The sequence below is a fragment of the Pangasianodon hypophthalmus genome, chromosome 11 (assembly GCF_027358585.1).
Source record: "Pangasianodon hypophthalmus isolate fPanHyp1 chromosome 11, fPanHyp1.pri, whole genome shotgun sequence".
Classification (NCBI taxonomy): Eukaryota; Metazoa; Chordata; class Actinopteri; order Siluriformes; family Pangasiidae; genus Pangasianodon; species Pangasianodon hypophthalmus.
In genome coordinates this window covers 6,979,542-7,004,508 of record NC_069720.1, presented here as the reverse complement: position 1 = coordinate 7,004,508, position 24,967 = coordinate 6,979,542, and the positions used below count along the sequence as shown (strand labels likewise).

The window sequence follows — 24,967 nt, the reverse complement described above, 5'->3', positions numbered from 1 at the left end:
AATCATGTGCATATGTATTATAATGTAATCTTTTTTCTTTTTTTAAATGTCCCAAATTTCCAAACATGGTTTGGTTTGATCTTGATATGTAAATTTGACTTAGCCTACTGTGTTCATACAATATTACAATATACTGATGATAAAATTGGAGAAGTTCTGTTATTGATCTGTTGATTCTATGAATAAATATGATACAAATAACATTTTAAAAGTGTCACTAAGGATGAAGTTAAAGGCGTAAATCAATGAAATCATGTATCCCAAAAGACATTAACACGTCATCTGTCCTACCTTAAAATCTTTAGTCAGTCTTGACAAAAGGGTAAACCATGCTTCTTTAGAACACGACATAAATATCTTTCCTTCACGTGATAGTCTACACTTTGAGTATTTCAGAAATTTCTTACAGCCTTTATTTCTCACATATATATTACAGTACAATCAAATTATTTTTTTCACATATCCTTGCATCCCTGGAAAAGATAGAGTTAAGGGCCTTGCTCAAGGGCCCAACAGAGGCAGTTTGGTGCTACTGGGGCTTGAACCCTGACCTTCTGGTTAGTAATCCAGAGCCTGCTCTACCATGGCTCTATTATATAAATAGCACGAAAGCAAGAAAGCGTAGACATGGCGGAAAAAAAAAAACTGTCTGAATTCACCCTACATTTCACATAAGCTAACAGGTGGCGTTTTTAATGTGCACCTGTCCCTTTAAGACTTCCTCTCCAAGTTGCGTAGATCCTTCATGAATGAAACCACGTGACCAAACATCATATGACGTCTGGCCTCCTCGGCACAAGAGAAAGCGGATCAACAAGGAGAAGGTGGGAGTGTTACAACAATTTCCGAAGCAGCGTCGGCAAAAAACTTCACCTCCGCCGCCTCAAACTTCTACTTTTGAACCCGTGCCAGTGCCGGAGACGCTCCCCGTTCACATTTGGTGAGTAAACGGCGCTGTTTTTTTGGTTTTGTGGTTTTTCTGAGCGAGGTGAAAGGACCCGAGTTAGCTGACACTCGCAGGCGGTCGCGTCGTGTCAGACTCGCTGGCTCGCGGATCTGTTTTGCTGAGTGCGCACGCTTTGGCGTTTCGAGTCTCAGCGTGTGTGTGCGCGCGCGGAGCTCTGTGTGTGTGTGTGTGTGTGTGTGTGTGTCAGTCAGTGTGTTACGAAAGCGACAAGCGAAGAGCTTCGCTTATTTAAAGGCGCTCTAAGCCGTGCTGATTCATCACGATCATCATCACGGGGTCATACCGAGCCGCGCCGTGTTTGTCTCGGCTGGACATCCACCCAGAGCAGCCCTGTAACCGCTACACAAAGGGCACATTACTGGAGTGAGTATGAGCTTATTTTCCCGAACAATTAGTCCAGGTGTGTGCAGATGTGTTTGTTTAGATGTTCTCTGGAAGAATGTGATGTGGTCGCTTTGAGTACGATGTGTGTGTGTGTTTTTATGTTTTTATGTATGTGCGTTAGCTCCTATAGTAGCGAGAAAACGTGAGCAAAAAAACAACAACCAGATCTCCTAATCTTCCTCTGTTCAACCTCTATCTATCTATCTATCTATCTATCTATCTATCTCTCTCTCTCTCTCTCTCTCTCTCTCTCTCTCTCTCTCTCTCTCTATATATATATATATATATATATATATATATATATATATATATATATATATACACACACACATATACACAGATCTAGACTTGTTCATTTAATATTAAGGGTTATAACCTGCTGTTTCATTATTCAGACCTGGCAAAAAAAAACAAAAAACAAGAAGATACCACCATCCCATCTCATCTGCTCTAATCTCACCTCATCTCGCGTCCTCAGCTCCCTCAGCTCCCTCAGCTCTCAGATCGGAGGTAACATTAAGACAGGAGACATCATGGAACAGGTTTCGGAGTTAGCTAGCTTGTTATTTCCCACCAGGAACTGAAAATGACAGCCAGGATCCCACCCTGTTTGCCAACGTAGTAGTAACTAGGTAGCTAATAATAGCACGATGATGTTAAGCTTACTATTTCCAGAAGGTTGTAGCCCGTGGTCATGATGTCTGTTGTTTTCGTGTGAGGTCGCTCATTATAGCAGCAGCAGGGATATAAATTCACACTTCACTGCTGAGGGTTTTTTTTCCATTTGCCTGTGTGATTCTACCCAGTTGCTGAAACAGACTGAAGGCATGTGATCAGACAATTCCTGTGCTGATTTATTGATGGATAATTTGTGCCTCTATTTGAGAGATGATGGGTCTGTAGTCATTTTGGCTTGGGGTTAAGATGCTGATTCATCAGCCCCGTGTCTGTGGTTTGGGGTGAGACCCTGGTACAAGGAGTCTCGGTGTTGATGACATGGAGGCACTCGGATGCCTCTGCGCAGATTGTCTGGACTTTAGCAGGAGGACCTTGCAAAATGCCCAAGCATTGTGTGTTGATTTGTTTTATATATATTTCTGGGACTGATGAATTTTCTCGAATGTCTATCTCAATGTTATGAAGTCTCAACAGATGGTTATACGTTAAAAAATAAATCAGTGTCAATCTCCATCATGGTTCATGGAGAGCCACGCTCCTCATGACGGGAAGTGGAAAGGCCCAGAGACTCTAAACTAATTGCCACGATGCTCAATTTGTTTGTTTTTTTTTTTTTCCTCTACAAATCAATTAACAGATTGATTTACAGGAGTAACATGTAAAGGGAGTTTGCAGAGAGACATCCTCCCTTTTAAGAGCCACATCCAGCATATTATCCCCAAATCGTCTGATAAAATTTGAATTGTAATTTGTGGTGGTGCTGCAATTAGCAGCGCAAATGGTCCGGTTGAGAGGCCGAGGAACAAGTGTAATTTGATCAGCCGAGTACTTAGGCTGCACTTTAGGCAGTGCAATTTTTGCTCCACATTCACTTTCTCCAGCTTAATTGAGCACTGACCGATGCTGATGGGCAGAATGTGCTGATGGCTGAACAGAAAAGCCAACAGAGGAAAGAAAGAGATAAGATTAAGAATGTGCGATGGGGCCGGCCCGAGATGGAGGAGAAGAACAAGAACGGTTTTGTCTTCAAGGCATTCTCTCTCTCTCTCTCCCTCTCTCCCTCTCTCTCTCTTTCTCTCGTTCTTTCCCTCAAGAAGAAAAATGCTGAGGCAACTGAAAAGCTTCCTCACTTGACAGATGGCGTTTTCACTTGTTACTTAGCTTGCTATTTTATGAGTTTGATTAGACTGAAGTGTTAAACGTATGCAGCAGGTTTATGGAGCATGCTTGTAAGTGTGTGCATGCAAGAGTGTACATGTTTTAGAGAAGTTTTCCAGATGATCCATATAATGCACGTTGTTAAACATGCATGCACATTTAAATTCCTTCTCTCTTTTAATTCATAAAGTTTTTATAGACTTGCGTGGAGTCCATTTTGTGTAGTATTTGATAGAGTTTGAGCACCTTGTTGTCTCAAAAAGACCAGATTTTATTTTAAAAAAAAAATTTTTTTTTGCAAGTATTAAATGGCTCAAAAATGGGTTCCTCTGTGATAGTGTAGCATTCCAGCCAGATGTCTGAATGAGTGTTAGCTTAAAGCAAGTGTTTTTCTGTTTTTGCTTACTTCCCAGCACTGAATGCTGTACATGCAACTTTCGGAGGAAAAAATGCGACCCTTGCATCACCACTGCACAAAAAAAAAGAAATGTGATGGTTTGCATTTACAGTATGAGTTTTGCAACAGATGGCAGTTTTTGTGCTTCCTCTTTCTGCTAACAGGTAGTCTAACCTCCTTTTTTTTTTAAACTACTCCTCTTCTGCTTTTTCACTTCCAGAGCAAAGATGATGACAATGAATAAAATGACTGTCTGGACTGCAGTCACTGCTGATTTATGTTAAGTTACATTCTATAGAGATCTTGGGTCATGCAGTTGTGTTGGCTTGTATTATTGAAATAGAAGGAAGCATTGTTCCTTTATTTCTGTTCACACCAGGTGTAGTAAGAGGGAAGCAAGCAGATTTGGAACTTGGCGAGGCGCTGAAAAATGTGTCATCTGTCTTTTTTTGGAAGAGCAACCTTAATTTATTAATGAGGTTCAGCGGCACATTTTTTGCCGTAAAGTTCTCAGAATGAGTGATGCGCCACCCTCCTTCCTTTTCTCCTCCTGTCTCAGCAGTGCCTTCCGTCTGTCCCCGTCCTGTTTAATAAATATATGTTTAGTGGCTGCAGTTATAAGGACGAATGAATGGCGTGCAGCGTTTAGTGAGTTAGGAGCCTCAGATTTATCACCATTTGTGAAGGAATTGCCAGAGCTCTCTGCCTCATCACGCCTTGTTTACACACACACGCGCACACACACAAGCACACGCACACAAACATGCCTCTGCGTCAGAAGTTGTATTATGCTTATGTGTGTAGCACCCATCATCTAACTTAGACTTTCACGCCCACACACTATCAGGAAGCTTAATGAGCTACATCTTTATAGGCTTTCCTCTGCTATGTGTCAGGTGGCTATGAGTAAATACACGCTCAAGGTGATCATTAACTTATGTGTGTTTAACCGTGCACATTTTCTCGTTGTGGCAACAGTGTCCAATGTGAACGTCCTTTCCTGTTCCCAGCCCGAGTTAATTAACTGTGTCTGATTTTAGAATTGACAAATAATAATATTTACACATTGAACCAATTGAGTGTGTTGAGTTTTCTTCGCAGTGAGTATGGAGCGCCGTGGCCGACTGTGTGTAGGCACGCGCCAGGGATCCGGAGGGACAAGTTTGAAAGCTTCCACAAGATAAAGGGACCGAAGGTCTCGAGAGAGGGAACGACAGACAAAGGAGGGAGGGAAGAGGACTTTGGGGTGGCAGTGAGGAAGGAGGGGGGGATCAGGAGAGTCTATTTTTTCCACTCTGTCTCTCTCACTCTTGCGCTGGCGCGCTCTCAGTAATGATGAAATAGGTTGTAAGAAGATGAAATAGGTTGTAAGACGCGTAATCTCTCCTCTGCAGTAGAATATCTATCGCATTTCTCTCTCCTGTTTCATAAAGGAAAGAGAAGAGAGAGCTGTGCAGGATTTAACGATGGTTTCTGTGGGGAATCTTGCACATTTCACAACGCTCATTTGTCACAAACTGCTGTTTGAGGGATTTCTTGCTGTGGTGTGTTTGAGTTGTGCAATAAAGGTCATTTAGGGGAAAACAAATTGCTGCAGGGTTAAAAAGTTGAGGGTTAAATAAGGATTTAAGTGTAAAAAGCCATGCTTAAATCTATTCTCCTTAATTAATCTCGGTAATTTATTCTGATTGTATATAAAGATCCTGCTCTGCACCTTGAAGAAAGGATTAAATCAGATTTATTTTTTGTTTTCCAAGTGAAAGGCATGAATGGATCACTCCTGGAAAGCTTTGCATCACTATCTTTCACTCAAAACACATTATTAATAGCTGTTCACAATCAGAAAAGTTTTAAAGAATACTAGCTACTCTCAGCTTATTGTATATTGCAGAGAGAATTTTAGTCACGACACCTTATTTGACCCAGTTGGGTTGCACAGTGAAATGTGGATATTCATAAGGTCTTGTTTTTTTCGTGGCATTGAAGGCTTTCTTGGACTGCCGGGCTGGGCTGAATGTCTTCGAGTTGCATCATCTCACCAGCAATATGCCGCAGTTTTTACCCGCAGTGGCACGCTGCTCCTGCCATGCTCCAGCTGCGAAACACTGCGAAAAAGAGAAAACAGGGCGGCCAAAACTCCTTCGAAAACACACAGATTGAGAGCGAGAGAGAGGGGCCATGTTTGTTTGCGGTTATTAGTCCTGTCAAGGACAAGCAGGTGTCTGAAAGTTGAAATGGACACAACTCTGAAAAGAAGAGGTTATAATTATAAAAGCACTTCATACCAGGATGCGGTACAGCGACCCATATGCAGCCCTTAAAGAATTTCTAGGAAAGAGAGGAGGCAGGAAAGGAGCGTGTAAGTGAAAGTAGAAATGAGACGAGTGGAAAGAAGAGTGAGAAAAAGATGGAGAAGTGAAAAGAGAAAAGAGAGGAGAGCAGAGCATGTGAGGTGGTGGTGGTGGTGGTGGGACGCAGGTTAATGGTGCCAGTTGAATACTGGGAATAGTCAATACTAGCCGTGTTATGAGCAGACGAACCTTGAGCAACGCTGTCTGTCATGATCACATTTACTCCCAGACTGAACATTCATCTGTGAGCACAATCAAATAGACTCCACAGGCCATCCTGTAAAACTGTTACGTATCGCTGTCCGTAACTGAGCTCCTGCTGACTCATGCTGACTTTTAGTGTCATGGACTGGACACTGGGTTGAAATGTGAAAACATGGCAGTGCAGAGAAACGTCTCTTTCTGAGCAGCTTGTTTGGTGGTGTGTAAAATTTTGCCTCAGTACTGATACTACATTAAAGATGAAGTCAGTGGTTTTAAAGTCTGAACACTGTAATCACATTTCAGTAGATTTCGAACAAATCAGGTCAGAGGAAAAACTCCGGTTTCTGTGGTTCCCCTTGTTCTAAACAAGACAAAGAGCAAATAACGCAGACCGCCACCATCAAACCAATCAGGAAAAAGTGGGTTCATAATTTAGGCTCTGCCTCTTGCACTGTGGGTGTGGCTTTGACAGGAGCACTGAAACATTGGAATGTATTTCTTAAATTTTGGTTTTAAGTGACTTAAACCAGATAATTTAATAACCGAAATCACTGACTATAGACTGAGTGCAAAAGTTTACACACCATTATGACAAAATTACGAAGTTTGTAACAATAAGACATTTAATTTACTAGGTTTTAGAAATGTTTCTTGTTATCATGAGAGATAAAAATGCTCAAATAGTGTAAGCTAAGATATTAATAGTGGAAAAAAATCAGTTCAAAATGTGAGAGAAGTATTCTCTAAACTTGTATGTTCACTCTTTAAATTCTTTCATATCCTCTGAGCAGCTTCTGGATCGTCTAATTTGTAATTTTTCTCTTTGACATGCCTGTTAAGACTCATACTGCCTTCTTTAGAAGGTCTGGAGACTTACAGGGCCAAGGCAAAACTTTGTTTCAAACATGTTTGCTTTATGTTTTGGATTGTTGTCATGTTGTAGGACATGCCTACATTGCATTTTTATCATCTTAGAATTTCTTAACTTTTAAAATTATTTACAGTTTAATTATTCTCCATTCAGAAACCATAGGGAGTATAAACTTCTGCACTTGATCGTACTTTTTAAATACTCTAGTAGTAAAAAATGCTGGAAAAGTTATAACAGAAAATAATTTAAAATACATAATAGCAACAAGCTTAACATCACTTAACAGTTAGAAATCCTGCACCACTAAATACAACTGTACACTACAGAATAATGAGTACCAACTAGCTCTTAGTTTAAGACTAGTAATTAAAATGCTGTTATACCGCAGTGCTGCTGAATTCCCAAATCCGACTGGTCAGAAGGCGTGGATTAATTTTCTATAACAGTCGGCTCCAAGGCAAGTCACTGGTTTATATCAATGTGCTCATTCTAATATGTTATTGTTTCTATAGTAACAACTCATTCACAGGGACTTGTACTGCAGATGCTCCACATAATGTAAGGCCACTAATAAAAGGATAAAAAGATGTGTTACTGAACAAAGAATAATGTATCATTGTTAATATGTTGAAGCTTTCTGTAAGGAGACATTTATTTAACATTTATGGAAGAAGTCTCCAGTGTCAGCGCTTTGTAAGTTTTCCACCATGAATGTGTTGTTCATTCATAAATGACAAAATTGTAATGGTTGGTAAATTGTGGTATAAAGGAATAAAACAATTCCAGATATGCTGTTATTGGAAAATAATCCACACCGGGTTGGTAACAGTAACTTAGTTTTGCGTCTGGCTACATTATACCACTCTGTCTTTGATTATTTTCCTATAACAGCACGCCCCCAAGTGTTTTATTCCTTGCTTATCAGTCTGTACTTATCAGTCCAACTCCTGTGTTTGGTGTGGAGATTAACACAGCACTTCTGTGCGCAGACGAATCTGAGAAACTGCACAGAGCTTAACTCTCTCTCAGTCACTCTCTCTCTCTCTGTCTCTCTCTCTCAATCCATCATCAGGCTTGTTTATTTCTTTCGTCCTTTGCTGTTTTTTGTGCTGACCTGGAGGATCAGAGGAAAAAATAAGATTTAGTTAACTTTATCTCAGTGTGCCTATAAAGAGGTGGGGGGAGAGCAAATTAACCTACGAGCTTCACTACTGGAAAAAGCCCTTACTAAATAAAAAAAAAATGCACACACCCGTTTCCTGACTTTGCACTTTTTTCTGCTTGTGTTAGGAAATTTTGCCATCACACACTCATACCTGAGATGAGAAAGTGTGTAGATAGAAAGGCTTTCCTTCTCCACCCAACCATAAATCCTACACACTTTTCCCCTTAATATCACGTCTTACTATCGTTTTCTTGTCTTTTCTTCTTGCCTTTGTGTCCTGCGTCATCCAGCTAGTCTTATATTCTCTTTTTCAGTCTTTCTGTCTCACTCGTTCTTCAATTATTCACTTCACACTTGAGCAGAGAGGCTGTCTCCAATCGATATCCTGACTGCTTTTAGAAATGTGGATGAGAGGGAAGACCCCTGAAAAGTAGCTTCTGTCACTCCGCTCTCTACTTAAAAATGGCGGATCACAGATGTGCTTTTGTCTGAAGATCAGAGTTGAGCTGTATTCAGAGGATAAACAAGCACCTGAGTTTTATGATGTTTATTACACCCTGTCAGGCCTTACAATTCAGCCCTGTGATTCATTCGTTATAATGGGAATGATACGGCTGTGGCTCTCCAGTGAGCCAAATCCCTTTACTGTGTGTGTTAGACTGGTGTATTATAGAGCTATGCTTACCAGGAACTTGCCAAAGACATCTGCACTTCATAGGAGAGCATCAGCCAGGATTAATAAGGCTAAACATGGCCCATTTGAATGAGCAAACACACACCCACACATCCAGAATTAGTGTATCCCTCATGCTTTTGTGTTCGGTTTGCCTGACTTACAGAGTTATACAGTAATACGAAAATCTGGAATAGTTATTAAAAATAATGCTGTACCTGTGTAAATTGTGTCACATGATATTAGTATTCTTAACATTTTTGTCCAATTTTCTAAATTAGTCCTACCCTTTACCACTCCAGGAGGGTGAGGACTTACGCATACTTCTCCCGAGTTACATAAAGCCTCATATTCTCATAACTGCTGCTCATACAGTCGGAGATGCCCTGGATAGAGTTGCAGTCTCACCTCTCTCCAGGGTTCCTGGTTCAGTCCTGAGTTTGGGTTACTGTCTGTGTGGAGTTTCACATTGTTTTCGGTGCATCCGTTAGGCTTTGCTCTGGGTCCTCCGGTTTCCTCCCACCTACCAAAAAAGCTTGCAGGTTTGTGGATTGGTGTCACTACATTGCCCCTTGGTGTAAACATCAACGTCATTAATTCCGTATGAAGAAGACAGCTAACTGCCTTATACTGCTTACATGAGCTAACAGGTGAATAGCTAGTGCCACACAGATCACATTGGGGTATAGGGAAGCCATCTTTCCACCCAGGCTTAAAGCCCAATTATACTTTTTTTGAAATCCCAGCCATAGATAGCTGTCACATCATATGAATTCATACTCGTGATCTCCCAATGATATGATGAAACCTTAGATAGTTTGCCACTTGGAAGCCTGAAGCATGATTTTTGCTAGACTGAGTGGGCAAGCCTAGGAGAGGCACCAACCAGTCCATCAATACACTTGGTCCTGGTATTCACCTAAAACCAGAAATCCATCAATAACCTCTGAATAGAAAAGATGCATAGAGCTCCACCTTTGCCTTATTTTCTCCTAACCCATATTCCAACAAATCCTGCCTCCTGTGCTAGAATTGGCTAGTGGTTCTTACAGCCAGTCTGCCGATTGGGCAATTGAGAACGCAGGTTGTGGAAAATGAAAGCAGCTGGATAGGAGGAGCTTGATGTAAATCAGGTCAGAGGAAAGCAACACTTCTCTGATGCTTCTCAAGTTCCAATGATGTGAAGGACTTCTCGAATGTCTAATTGTTGGGCTGTGGCGTGGCTAAACATGGCTTGTTAAATAGAAATATGAACAAAGAGTTTTAGGACAGTAAAAGCCCACTCTAAGTTTTTCGAACTACAGCTTATTCAGCGTCACAGGGCAGTGTAACACACCCGGAGGAAAGCACTATTTACCTTCTTCCGCATACATGAGCTCACAGAATCCCACAATTGGCTAAAGTCATTGTGATCGACAGAGAGAGAGAGAGAGTGTATGCCATCCCTCCCAACCAGAAAGCATGGCCAGTTTTTGCTCTCTTGCTCTCCTGGCCACGGATGGCTGTGGCATCACCAGGATACAAACCTGTGATTTCCAGTCAATCAGGGCAATCACTTTTGCATTGCGCCACTCAGGAGGCGTAAATTTATGGCTTGGGAGTCCTAAGCAACTGCTTATAGCTTGAGTAAAACTTTTATTTTTTTTTTTTATTTTTACTCCACCACACTTTATGATGCTGCTTCCATTTTCCATTCACTTAACAACTCTGTTTAACTGAAAAAGTAAAACAATCAGTCTGGATTTTGCAGCCTAAATGAAGAATCTTTGCTCAATGACCCGAATGTAGAGGAGTCGCTTAGGACGTCTCCGAACACAGCGTGTTTAACACACCTGACTCGACTCCATGAGGCAGATCATGGTGTTAGAGTATGGTTTAGAGCATGAATAGGGACTGGCGGTGGAAACCACTACCTTAGACTTCCTACTCCAGAGGCTGAACTCTGGTTCAATTAATTACACACTTGTACTCGGACGGAACACCAGCTATCACACGCCTCCATTTTTATTCCCCCTTTACGCTGAATTCTCCTCCTCCATCTGTTCTGTCATCCGTCTTTTGTTGAATCCCCCCTCCTAGCCCTTGCTGGGCTCGTTTGGTTGTCTCAGCAATAGCGGAGTGGTGTGTTGACGGCCTTGCAGTTTTGTAGCAGAGGATCAGCGCAGGAACTTTTTCTAATTGGCGGTTTTAGTTGCGCTGGTTGCTGAGTTCAGGGCTTTTCTCCCCTCGGCGCGACCCCAATCCTCCTCCCCGGCCTCTAAGCTCCCACAAATGTGTTGAGGATGCAGTTTTGGCCGGGCTCTTTTCCTCCAACCCCCCTCCAACACACACACACACACACACACACACACACACACACACACACACACACTCTCCCTCCTCACACTAGTTCTTATGTGCTCTATCTCTCACTCTCTCTTTACAGCTCCTGGCTTTAACTTTTCTTTTGTCTTCTTCCTTTTGTCTCTCTCGGTCTCTTCGTGTGCTTCTATAGACCTGTTTTTTGTTCACTGGCACTTTTCTTTCTTTCTCGCTCTCTCATGCTCAGCGCTTTCTGGCCCTTATCCCCTTCGTGTGTGTGTGTGTCTGTGTGTGAGAGAGAGAGAGACTTAACTCTAGAGAAGTCAGCGGTGTGAGGGCTGATGGAGAACTATTTAGCGTACGCCTGCAAAAGGCCACCATGACCACCTCAGCACACCCTTCCTCACCTTCATCTTTCTCACAAATTATGATGTCTCCTTCCAAGACACACACACACACTTCCACGCGCACACACACCACAAATAATATAGGCTGGATAATTACATATGCGTGTATACTACACTATTTATTTATATGTTAATTAATAAAGAACTCAAAAAACTAATAAACTAACATCATTTATTGCAATGGTGTTGATCTTAACAGATGTTGCTTAGCTCAGTGACTGTATTCATTTTTAATTGTCTGTTTCAAGTTTATGCTGTATGTATGCATTCAAATTAATAAGACTAACAAAAGGCTATTTTCTGTTGATTTAAAACAGCAGCATGAACAGTAAAGCTGCATGTTTCTGTATTGTCCAAACGGTTGTGCAAAATCATGATTTAATTCCAGTCATTATCATGGACTTATGCACAGAATAAGTCCAGAATAGCACGTGTGCTGCTAAAATACACACGCAAGTCCTTTATCAGAGGCAATGAGGTGTGTTGGTGCAGCGGGAAGACGTCTGTTTCTTGTCGGTGACCTCTCTTCACAGAGGAATATTAAACAGGATCGCCATAAGTGGTGTGTGGGGGTGTGTGTGTTTTGTGTTTGTGGGTGAGTGGGTGGGTAGATCAGCATGTGGATAGATGAGTGTGTGTGTGTCTGTGTGTGTGTGTCTGTGTGTGTGTGTCTGTGTGTGTGTGTCTGTGTGTGTGTGTGTGTGTGTGTAGGTGGTTGGTTGAAAGCAAGGAGTTATGATGTTGCCCTTCTGTCCTTCTTATGTGATCTCTCATGTATTTTCAAAGTCAATTCCCGCTATATATTCCTCTTTGTGTGTGTGTGTGTGTGTGTGTGTGTGTGTGTGTGTGTGTGTGTGTGATCCTACAGTTCTTTCTGATTCTGTCTCTTTATTATCTTCCTTTCACTTTCTCACTGAAGACGCCAGTCTGATCTGGCACAGAACAGCTGCTCGAATGTAGCGACCAATCGCTGCACGCTGCACTATTTAGTCCACGTGGGTTGAAATTGAAATTTAGGCTAGACGCTGCCCGCTGTGTGCACCATATGGACGTGTCCCTTTTTTTTATTTTTTCCCTCATTCGTCTACACATGTTGTCCTAAATCATCCTAACCTTTTTGGTGTTCTCAATGGACTCGCCGGTGGAGTAAGGAGTGTGTGTGTGTGTGTGTGTGTGTGTGTGTGTGTGTGTGTGTGTGTGTGTGTGTGTGTGTGTGTGTGTGTGTGTGGCAGGCTGGTGCATGGTACGGGGGGTGGGTCGTTGGCTGGCGGCATAACAGAGCAGGGGCTGATGGGGGATGGGGGTCGGGCACTAGGGAAATAAGACGAGGCCCGATAAAGACAAAGCCCCTCCCCTTCAGGTTGGCGCGTGTTAATCCGGTCTATTGTGTAGCAACGCTTTTGCTCAAAAACAGTGGAGTGGAAGAATGCAGGAGGGGATCTGTCTTTATGTGTGTTTGCTAGTTGCTCTGGTATTGCGGTCTGATTAGATTTGGGTTATTTTTACTCTGTGCTGCTTAAATCTGTTGCACACACACTATGAAAAATGTGATTTTCTGCCTTTTTTTTTGATGCGTTGCAAACTGATTGACCAAATATTACTTAATTACTTACAGTTCATCCTCAGATCATATACATAATTATGTAATGCAAACCCATTTTTGGAATTACTGCTTAGCATTTTGTTCTGAACATTAACCTGCTGGTGTGAACAATCATTTCTTACATACACTCGCCATCCACTTTATTAGATACACCCGTACACCTGCACATTCATGCAGTTATTCAGCCACAGAAACTGGACGGTTGAAGATTTAAAAGTGTCAGCTGGTCTTTTTCCAATCTACGGATGTCCAGTTTCAGTGAGCCTGTGCCCATTGTAGCCTCAGATGTTTTTCTGCTCGCTACGGCTATAGAGAGTGGTTATTTTAGTTACCGTGGCCTTACTGTGAGATATGAACCAGTCTGGCCATTCTCCTCTGACCTCTCTCATCAACAAGGCGTTTCCATGCACATTACTGCCTCTAACTGGAAATTTTTTAATGTTTTTTATGGGGTTTTTTTTTTGGGTTCCATTCTGTGTGAACTCTATGTGCTGTTGTGTGTGAAAATCCCAGGAGATCAGCAGAATCTGAAATACTCAAACCAGCCCATCTGGCATCAACAACCATGCCACAGTCAAAGTCATTGAGATCACTTTTTTTTTTTTCCCCTGTTCTGATATTTGATGTGAACTGAAGCTTTTGACCTGTATCTGCATGACTGTATGCATTGCACTTCTGCCACATGATTGGCTGATTGAATAAGTGCATGAATTTGCATGAACATGCATGAAAGAGATAAATTTAAATTAAAATCTTTTATCCGGTTTTCTGTAAAGCTGCTTTGTGACAATGTCTATTGTTAAAAGTGCTACACAGATAAAAATTGAATTGAATGACCAGGTGTACAGGTGTGCCTATTAAAGTGGCCAGTGAGTGTATGATTTTAATAGACTGATTTTCTACAGAAATTGGGCAGAGATTCTACAGGTTAACGGGCAAGTATGTATTTTTTTTATTTTTTATTTTTTTGGCCATCTGTTAAATGTAATAAAATGGATCCGTTTTGCCGTGCTGTGTCGCTGTTTGTTGCTTTTGCAGTTGCCTGTCCTCTGTGTTCCCGAGGCTGAGACGGAGACGGACAGGTTAATCAGTCTAATCCTGAGCCTGTGGCCCAGTGTGGTGCTCCATACGGAGGGATTTTAGCCGCCCTGTGCAGGATAAAACACACACTTGTCTATCTCTCCTGCTCACGCTCTTGTATAGGACCTTCTGGGATTAGTAGGTTCTCATTACTTGGAGCTGTAGTCGTCCCCCTGTGATCCGGTGCTGGAAATGGGTGTAGTTGGTAGCAGGACTTATGCAGACACTTCTCGAGAGCTTCTGCCAGGAAATGACTCCCTCCAACACACACACAGGCCCTTAATCTCTTAATATGCACCGGGTGTGTTTACTACTGAGACGAAGGTCAACGGCGCCTGACTTCGCTCGTGTCTTCCCAATGAATGACGGCTTTAAATAAATGAAAAGCCCTCTCTGAAAAGCCCTTTCGTGTGAAATGCAAATCCCGGGCTTTTAAATCTGATGTTGAGAAACCTGTACTGTGGAGTGATGGGAAAAGTAGGCTTACTTCCTTACTTAAAGAGTACGGCTGTCTTTAATCGCATGCTTATATACTGTACTATACTAGATGATTTCTGGAAATATACTGTAAGTATATACACTCATGGTCCACTTTAATAGGAACACCAGCACATTCATGCAATAATCCAATCAGCCAATCATGTGGCAAGAGTGCAGTGCGTAAAATCATGCAGATACAGGTCAAGAGCTTAAGTTAATGTTCACAACAAACATCAGAATGGGGGGAAAAATGTGATCTTAGTGCCTTTGACTGTGGCATGGTTGTTGATGCTAACCAGTATTTCAGAATTTGCTGATCTCCTTGGATTTAAACACACGAAATAAGCTGTATTTTTCTCTCGTCACATTGCAAGTAAAAATTTTTGAGTCTGGCTAGCATCTTTAGTTTCTCTTGAAATGTTTAACTGACGCAGGAGAGTTATATGGCTGCTTGGCACTGCACTTTATTCTGCTCAGTTTTGTCTGTTTCCACATACCTGTGTGTTCCTGATTCTGAAACGATTGTCTGTCATCTGTGTGTGGTAATTAATCCACCTAGTTAAGAGTTCTACCCTCAACCAGATCGCACCTCGGCCAGTGTGTGTGGAATGTGGGATTTGGAACAAGTAGAGCGTGATGTAGTTGCAGCATCGAATGTACATACTAAACGAAAACCTTTGGTTTTAGGGTATTTTCTTTCTGTGGTGGTTGAACCTGCTTGCCTGCCAGACTGGCTCATTATTCACGTATTACATTGAAACTAGTTGGAAAGGAATGTTACAAGGATGAGGAAGCTAAGTCTGCAATCATTCATCCTTCAAGGATACTATATTATACTAAATAGTACACAGTACATACTTTTAAGGTATTATGGCATGGTCTGCGATTTGAGACACAGCTCTTGTCTTAGGGTCACAGCTTCGTCTTCATGAGTTCTTCTGTTTGCTCTGGGGTTTATTTGATTTGTGTAGCTGTTAGTAATGCTGCACTGTTTGAGGCGCAGTGCCGGCTGAGGGATGTGAAGGAATGTGCAGAATCATCCTCGCTCGATCCCATGATGGCAGCTGGAACAATGGCTGCCCTTCATGGGAACACCCCGGTGCTGCAGGGGTGTCATCCCTGTGCCCACCTCAATGAAGCCCATTGTAGAGATGCGTGTGTGTGCATGTGTGCGTGCGCGCGCGCGCGCGCGCGTGTGTGTGTGTGTGTGTGTGTGTGTGTGTGTGTGTGTGTGTGTGTGTGCGTGGCCTGAACTCATTTACATTTTACATGTTGCTTTCCCTTTCTTTGTTTCCTGTAATAGGTGCCCGTTTCCTCTAATTCAGTCTAAAAAGGAGAACTAAGATACCAGCTTTGGGTTTTTCTAGCTGTCACTTTAATGAAAACGGCTGAGCAGTTATAAGTGTTCAGTCAGCTGTCACAGCTGAGCTGGATTATATTGAGCAGTAGCCATGTGTGTGTGTTTGGCGAATGAAAAAGGTTGTCCTAAAGTGAATATTTTATACGGATAAAACGATTTAAAATTAGAATTTTGTTTCTGTCTAAAACATTAAGCTCAACGGAAAACACATTTTCTGATGATAGCTACATTTGTGATCTGCTTTAACACTGGTTTATGAAATCTTAAAATTAAAAGCCCCTCCTGTTTCCCCTTACAAACGAGTGAGCACAGTCTAATTAGTCTATTACTGTCTGGTAATCCCCTGGCCTGCTGCCCATGCCACCACTTCCTCCTATACCACTTGGCTCCTCCCCGGTTAGCTGTTCACCAGCCTATCAGCGACAAGCAGAACTCTCATCAAAAAAGGTGTTCTCGAACTTGAGTGAAGGTTTCCAACCATTAGAGCCACAAAGGAAGTTGGAGACAGGAAGTTGGTGGTTACATGCTGCCACTTTCACTATTCCAGGTTTCTTTTTAGACAAAGGTAACTAGTTCAGACTACACGTGGCAAGAGGAACTGAGAATACTTTAGTGTGCAGTTTATTTTAAAATCATATCAGTTGCAGCTAAATATAAAAATGATTTAATCTAGGCCTCATCTATTGGGGGGAGGGGGGGGGGTGAGTTTGTAAAGCCCGTACTGTATGATTTATAGAATTGGTGGATTAAAAACATTTTTAAACGTATCTGTTTCCTGTCTCGCAGATCTGTGTGGTTTACAAGCGGCTCTCGTGGCATGACGACCACTAACAAGGGAAACAAAGCCTTGAAGGTGTGTCACCTTTTCTTCTAAACTGTTTTAAAATCTCCCCTTCACCGTTATCTACATCATCCCTCACTTTCTCTCCTTGTGTTTTAGGTGAAACGGGAGCCAGGCGAGAATGGCACGAGCCTCACAGACGACGAGCTGGTGTCGATGTCGGTGCGCGAGCTCAACCAGCACCTGCGCGGCCTCTCCAAGGAGGAGATTGTACAGCTGAAGCAGCGGCGGCGCACGCTTAAGAACCGTGGCTACGCCGCCAGCTGCCGAGTCAAGCGTGTCACTCAGAAAGAGGAGCTCGAGCGCCAGAAGGCTGAGCTCCAGCAGGAGGTGGAGAAGCTCGCTTCAGAGAACGCCAGCATGAAGGTGGAGCTCGATGCCCTGCGCTCCAAATATGAGGCACTGCAGAGCTTCGCCAGGACTGTGGCTCGTGCTCCTGCAGTGCCCATCACCAACACGCCCGTTCCCGCCCGCGGGTCTCTGGCCTCAGTCATTGGGCCGCTCGTACCGGGGAAGGTGGGCGCCACCAGCGTCATCACGATAGTCAAGTCCAAAACAGATGCTAGGTCTTAGTACAGGCCAGTGAGGAGAGAGAGGAGGAGGAGGGGTGAGCGAGAGAGAGAGTGAAAAGGGGCTTGGTCAGTGCATCACGATTTAGGCACGGGACAGATTCAGTAAGAGGTCAAATGGGTGCAAATGGTTCCAGATTTCTGTGAGATGGAGCCTGACATGGAGGACTGGTGTCTAAAAAGACAGTGTCCTCAACACATCATGATACTTCCACTTGAATTGGTCAGTACAGTATCTTTCTGTACACACTTCCAAACCAAAACCATCATCAAGGACAATTAGGATGACTGGGCTTCCAGAAAAATCTCCACATTTTAAAGAAATTACGAGAATTTGAAAAAGAAGCAGCAAAACTGTTTTGTCCCTTGTGACTGCAATGAGTGCTGGATTTATAGTCTTTATATATTTTTTTTTGTATGATATTGTTGGACTTTAGGGCCCAAGTGTATTATTTTTTTTTCTGATTTTTATGCACTATTTGAAATTCATTGTGTTGCTGTGTTTTGTACTTCCATCCTTTTCCTGTGTCAGAGAACTCAGTCACAAAGCAGACGTACACTTTGTACACTTTCAATCTCCACCTTGTGTTTATAAACACAAGGATGTGGAATAAAGACAAGGCAATTTTTTATTTTTTACAAGAAATCCTATAAAGCTGGCTTAGTTAAGAAAGAGAGCTTGTCCAGGACACACACATCTGACGTATTGTGGAATATTAGTGTTCTTCCTGTGTTTATACTTACCCTGCACTGGCGTATCTCCTATTCTGAGATGCTTCCAGTCCTGAACACGCTCTACTCTTCACGCTTTTGCGTCCCTTTACCGTTGCCTAATGTTGTGCACTGACCAGCCACTGCTGAAAAACGAGACGAGACGAGACGAGAGGAATCAGCTGATGATATTCGTATGGTAGCTATCAGGATAACTGAGACCAGTTTATGTGATTGGGTAGTCCTTTTTTCATAAGAAAATTAAAAAAAGGGTTTATTTCTTTTATAACAGAAGCTTATTGGCAAGGCAATACGATCTTTATGTTGTGGAAATTTAAACTGCTGATTTAGTTTCCTTTGTGGAGCTCATGAAATTTTGTCATGTGTTTTTATGCTGGCAAAACAATATTTTATTTATATATCTTTGATTACAAAGTGTTACCCTATTATTATTATTATTATTATTATTGTTGTTGTTATTATTATTATTATTATTATTATTATTAGTGTGTTTTCCCCTGTCTTATGCTATAACTCCAGAGAGACTCATTCTCTTCTTATTTTGTCCCCTTTACCAATATAGACAAAATCAGAAAAAGATTGCTCTTAAATAATAATAAAAAAAAAAGACATTTGAAAAGGGGACTATCTGGTTGCATAAACCGGCAATCTCTCACAAGCTTTACCATAAAATCTGTCGCTGTGACGTTGCGTAACGTATTCTAAGATTCTTTGTCTATATGGTGGAGTCTTGAATTTTATATAAAAAAAATCACACCTAGAGTATCTTGCATTATTTATAAAACATTTAAAAAAAGAACTATAAAGTTGTTTGATATCTCTCTTTTTTGCAATTGTACCAAAAGTGGCTTAACTATTGAAGTCGATAGCTTTTTCTAGTGACTAGGCGCGTAAAACTGTGGACTAGCGCGTGTGGTGTGACGTGTAAGTGATAAGGTGATGGTACTGTTCACTATTTTTGGATGTGATGCTCTTCTGTTATTTTTGGCCAAACCCAGGTGATGGACACACGTTACCCACAATCCTTCAATTTTTCCTCCTCCCCAGTGCAGCTGATTTGACACACAGCCTGTACTGAGTTAAAATGTCAGATCTTTTGTCTTTTAAATTTTTATAAATTGGTTTAGACTGTGTTTTTGATGGTTGGCTTATCCTGTCAGGAACAACAGCAAGTGTTCGGCTTGTCTGCAGTGTGTGAAAGCGGTCCCGCGCGGCTTAAAGTGTAGCAGCAGCGTCGAGTGCTTTTGCACTTGAATGCCGAAGGGACCGGACACGGTTTCCTTGACATCAGCAACACTGGGTCTTTGTGCCCCATTTAGTAACAACAATTCTTACTCTTTGTATTCATCATAAAGTAAAGTGAGTTAAGGAAGAAAAAATTCTCAGGAAAGTGGATCTACAGCAAGGGATTGTGGGATGCGTGTTAAAGATCCTGTGGTCTCATCACCTCTGTTGATAAAGTCCTTTTTTTGTGATGTGTGATTTTTATATTTTTGGTGTAAACTGTTTCTATGGTAGATTCTATTTAATGTATTCTGTTTTTATTATTTGTCATTTTCTTTTTAAATGCCAGGGAAGTGACACTGCACTGATTCTCAATGAGCAAAGCAAAACAGATGAAGCAATGTGCTCCCTCTTGTTTCGTTTTTTTTTTTTTTTTTTTTTTTTGTCATTTTGGAAAAACCTTTTTTTTTTTTTTGAGCTGTAGGTTGAGGGAGCACTAGTAAAAATGTAAAAAAAAAAAAAAAAAAATACAAATGTAAACCATTTAGTGAAGGGTCACACCTTTCACGTTATGCTGAGAAGATACTATACAAGCACTGTATGCAGTAATGGTACTGAATTTTATTTGTTTTTTCTATTCATATTCCTCTAAGTTTCCTTTTCATAACAAATGTTAGTAGGTTCAATGCAAAAAAAAAAAAAGCTCAATTAGGCCTTAAAAACTTTACACCAGCCAAAACTGTTTCATTCGTTATTTAGTTTTTCCAGCCCTGACTATGTGCATCATGGTACACTGTCTCCAGAGATTGGGGTCAGGGTTCTGAGCTCCATCACACCTGATTCTTCTCAGAAAGGGCTTGATGTTCAGCACATGAATTGAATCCGGTGTTTTCGTAAGCCTGAGCAGTGTTGTGGCTCTCCAGAGTTTTATGAACCCTGGTTTAAGCAGAGCTGAGTGACAATCCACAGATACAGGCAGCATGTGACTGCTCCCATCTTTAAAGCTACTATCAGTAGCCTATGTTTTTTGTTTTTTTTTTGGTTTTTTTTGTTAAAAAAAAAAAAAAAGCGTTTTACACATCCACTGAGCAATGCCGATATAATCCTGATATTAAATGGGTCTATTCAGCGCAAGACGAAATGAGCAAATGTCATGTATAAGAATCTATTACTAAATGCACTGACTGTAGTTTAAATCCACAGAAACGCTTGTTGGATGCTTGGTTGCATCATATTATGTTATCAAAGTGTCGCTGTTGATTTTTCTCAGTCCACTTCAGGTTTGCTGTTAGTGATGATGGGGCTTTAAACATATTGAGCTCTCCTTAAGCTGCACTTATCTGGCATTTAGGTCCGAATAAATATTGTAGGTTTATTTATCTTTATTATTTTTTTTTTTTTATTAGAAATCAGTGTAAATGAAGAAAATGAACTTCCTCTGACTGGTTAATCTGTGAATTTGTTCTGTAATGGAGTCTTTGGTCCATTTTTGGCGTTGCTTTCGTAACCAGTAGTGGCGTTTCTCCTATCGGCTGTGGCAGTTCTGTGCGACGTTTATGTGAGCGCTGTGTGTGTGTGTTTTTTAAGGGTTAAACTAATGCTACTAGCTTACTAGCGAAACAATGCCGTGCTCCTCATGGAAGTGCTTGTGCTCCAGGTAGCGCCACTGCCTAATACTTTTAGACTTGCACTCCTCCTCTTCCTGTCGTGGGGCGGGGGAGGACGGGTGGCTCGGCTCGTTCACGTACGTCATTGTTGTCGTCGTCGTGGTGACTTGGTGTAGAAGTGAACATATGAATTATATGCAAATGTGGGCGGTAGGGAAGATAGGGTTTCTGTTTTTTTTTTTTCAGTAACCACAAACAGTGAGAGACTGTTTCCATTTTTCCATTTGTTTGAATGCTACAGCTTGTCTAATTTTTCTCAAGGCGCTTTATTTGCATGTAAAAATATCACATTCCTGCTGAAAAATCCAGCTACCAGATGCCAAAACACAGAGCGAGCTGCTCAAGCTGGTAGACTGTCTTTGCCAGCTGGTAAAAGGAAACCGTTTCTGAATTCCTGCCACTAATGCTACATTGTAGACAGGTTATTTTTAAGTAAATAAACAGTAAGACAGTTAGAAAATCTCAAATATTCATTGATCAACTTAGGCAAGTAATAAGGAAGATGGAAAATAACATATCATCTGTCAAAGAAGGTCTACAAACTTGACCAGCTCAGTTTGTGGGTTTTTTTGTTTGTTTGTTTGTTTGTTTGTTTGTTTTTTTAAAGCTGGTCAGACCAAGCTGGAATTTTTTTTTCAGCAACGATTGTGATTAATCAACTAAGCTAATGCAACAATCAACATTAAACAATGCAACAATTAACATTTACCTCAAGACTGTTTCTGGAACATCCACTGATACAGTAATATAGCTTCTTTTGTGGTGTTTTTAATAGAAAATACATTTACAATTCGTTTTCCCTTTTCAAAAATAGTGCTACCTCCCAGGAGCTGAACACAGTGGATATTAAAAGCAAACTGAGACAATCCTGGGAACAGCTTCCAGAATTGGCTCAGACACTTGCTTGAGATGACCTTGCAGAGAACAATGTGTGTAACCGCTAACTCGCACCCGTTTGACCCCGAGCCACAACCGGCTCTTTTGTCAGATCAGTAGGAAGCAGCAGGCTGACTGAGAGCTCGCTCTGGTCTCAGGTGTCCGCTTCTGTTGCTGTGCAAAAAAAAAAAAAATGCAACACTCTGTCCTACTTCTCTTCCTGCGGAGTGCAAGTGTAATGCATTAACTACGCCAAGCTACGTTAATACATCGTACCCAATGACTTCTATTCGTTCTTGCCTGCTCTGTTGTGTTCCCAGTTGCCTTTCATTTTAGGCCTCTTGGGAGGAGCATTGAAAGGTTTCATTTCTTCTCAAAGACAAATGAGTCTCAAATTCTTCACATCTCTTGTCCCTTGTTAAGGTTTAACCAAGAAACCCAGATTTCCCCCTGCGTTTGACCGCCGTGGGCAGTTTAAATCATTAACCTCTTATCGCACTGCTATTGCAACTGTTGACGTCGTTGCCATTGGTGTTTGGGACTTGCTTATCATGCCGCGTGACTTCTCTTCCAGATTCATGACTCATAAATCAATAAAACGAGGATCCCCACATACTGTTGGACATTTTATACATTTGTATTGATGGCACTCTTGTTGTGCTTCTTTCAGCTTTTGGTGCTTGTTGACTTTCTCACTCCTCTCTGTGAAGCAAAAAGAAATGTATCATTTAATGCAAAATCAATTTGTATGCAGCACTTCAGAGAATTTTTTTTGTCCCCTTTCATTAGACCAATTTGTTTCCTTTTTTATTTTTTCCTCAGTTTTTTTCCTGAATGTCTCCCCTGTTGTTCTCTCCATCACTCAAACTGCTATGTCCACATAACAGACCTCATCATAGGAGCGATGTTTGTTTGTTTTTCGTTTTTTTTTTTTTTTCCCCTCCCAAAGTACTCAAGCTATAAATTGAGAGGTAATGAACATAGAAAGTATCATTTTTATTTTATTTTATTTTTTTTGTCTATAAAAAGAATCTGTTCTGTTTTTCTGTATGGGGTGTAATGAATTCTGTCACAGTACTTTGTATGGGAATTATACATACAGTAAAAGTCCATTTAATTGTAAGTATTTATCAACTAAGTTATTGTACTTTTTGGAATTTGTAGATAAATAATATAATGTATTGGTATATTAATGATGAAATTAACTGTATCAGTCAGTCTGGGGCGTCTTTTAATTTATTGATGTATATACTGTATGTTTGTTGATATACAGCTTACTTTATTTTGTATATGACCAATAAATACATTTTGAAAAACACTGTTGCCTTAGGGTGTCTGTGTGTGTGTATATGTATATATGTGTGTGTATGTGTATATATATATATATATATATATATATATATATATATATATATATATATATATATATATATATATATATATATGTGTATATGTGTGTATATATGTGTGTATATATATGTGTATATATATGTGTATATATATGTTAGTGTGTGTGTGTTCTTGTGATCTGAATGTATGAACTAATTATGACCTAATTTGTCTATATTAAGAATTTTTTTTTCTTTCATTAACAGCTCTGCAACAATTCTTTTTATTTTTCCAAGGAGCTTTTGAAATGAATGTAGCAGTCAGTCACCCAGTTGGAGCAACCTCTCGGCGGACATATTTTTGGCTTGACATCAGTTAAAAACATGACGATCATGATGGATCCGCGTGAACGCCCCACGCGGCTTCGCGTGGGCGCGCAGGTGTCTCGGCGCGTTCCAGAGCGCGCGTGCCCGCTACTCTCATCAGCACAGACAGCTGATCGGTCTGATGACCGGAAATGGCAAATCTCGTGTCTGTCCTTACCGGGGGCCGGGCTGTAAGTTATCGAGGTTTAGACTCTCCCGACTCTCTCTATTTACTCTATCTAGGGACTTTTCTTTTTCTTTTTTTTTTGTTATGAGCTGTATCCAGACAATCTGATAACACGGTGTCATGGCTGAATCACAAATAACTCCCTCTATATGTGCACTATATAGTGTCTGAAATAATGGCCTTTAAACCTTAATGCCTTTGTCTGAGATTTTGTAATGACGTGAAAATGGAGATCAGTAGGCTATAAACTACTGTTATTATTGAATTATTATAGTTAAGGTGAATTGACTGGTTTCTTGTCCTGAATGGATTTAAAATGATGCCAGTTACACGCGCGTGCTTCCTTAAAACAAAGTTGCTCATTTACTAATTTAAAGGTCAGTCACTTAAAAACAATTGGCCGTTATCTTATCGAACTGCTTTAGTGATTTAGGTTCTGTGGGTGGAAAGTTCAGGAGTAAAAGCTCATTAAAAGCTCCACTTAACAAATCTGAGCATTTAATAAATATTTCGCTATAATGAAGTCCCATCTGATGCATAACCCTTTCACATGTGCACTGCACTCAGGAAACTCACGCCAGGTTATTCCTACCACAGCAATAAGACTTGATAATGAGTCACAGCACTGCTGGAGCTGCAGTATTGCACTGATGTTTCACTATCCACGGCTGCTAATATCTTTACTGTTACTTACTGATGCAACCGCGCGCTCAGTGCACAGTAATTATACACATGTCTTACCAATTACAAACAAACAAACAAACAAACCAAACCAAACAAACAAACAAAACCGTTCCCGGCGCTTTGTACTTCTGTCAGTTTTAAACAATTGTCAATCTTATTATTTTTTCTTGACTATTATAATGGATGTATGATGGATGTAAGGAAAGAAGGATGGATGGATAGATTCTATCTATCTATCTCTTTGAGTGGATACTATGTCTCTCTGTCTCTCTCTATGGATGGAGTCTAAGTATGTATGTATGTATGTATGTATGTATGTATCCATCTATCTGTCTATCTATCTCTTTGGGTGGATACTATATACGTATCTCTCTCTCACTCTCTCCGGATGGAATCTAGGTATGTATGTACGTA

General features: G+C 41.0%; 1 protein-coding gene across 3 annotated transcripts; it reads left to right on the top strand.

The window, feature by feature from the left end:
- Window positions 1–726: 726 nt before the first annotated feature.
- On the top strand, window positions 727–23,306 carry mafgb (v-maf avian musculoaponeurotic fibrosarcoma oncogene homolog Gb). Of its 3 annotated transcripts, XM_053238070.1 has the most exons (4): window positions 1,093–1,330; window positions 14,065–14,098; window positions 16,866–16,932; window positions 17,020–23,306. In XM_053238070.1, the coding sequence occupies exons 3-4, from the start codon at window positions 16,897–16,899 to the stop codon at window positions 17,491–17,493; spliced, it is 510 nt and encodes a 169-aa protein (XP_053094045.1). In that variant the 5' UTR covers window positions 1,093–1,330; window positions 14,065–14,098; window positions 16,866–16,896; the 3' UTR covers window positions 17,494–23,306. The 3 variants fall into 3 exon arrangements, with proteins under 3 accessions (XP_026786143.1, XP_026786144.1, XP_053094045.1); XM_026930342.3 differs by lacking the exons at window positions 1,093–1,330; window positions 14,065–14,098 and adding an exon at window positions 727–940; XM_026930343.3 differs by lacking the exon at window positions 14,065–14,098 and having other exon boundaries at window positions 954–1,330.
- The last annotated feature ends 1,661 nt before the right edge of the window (window positions 23,307–24,967 follow it).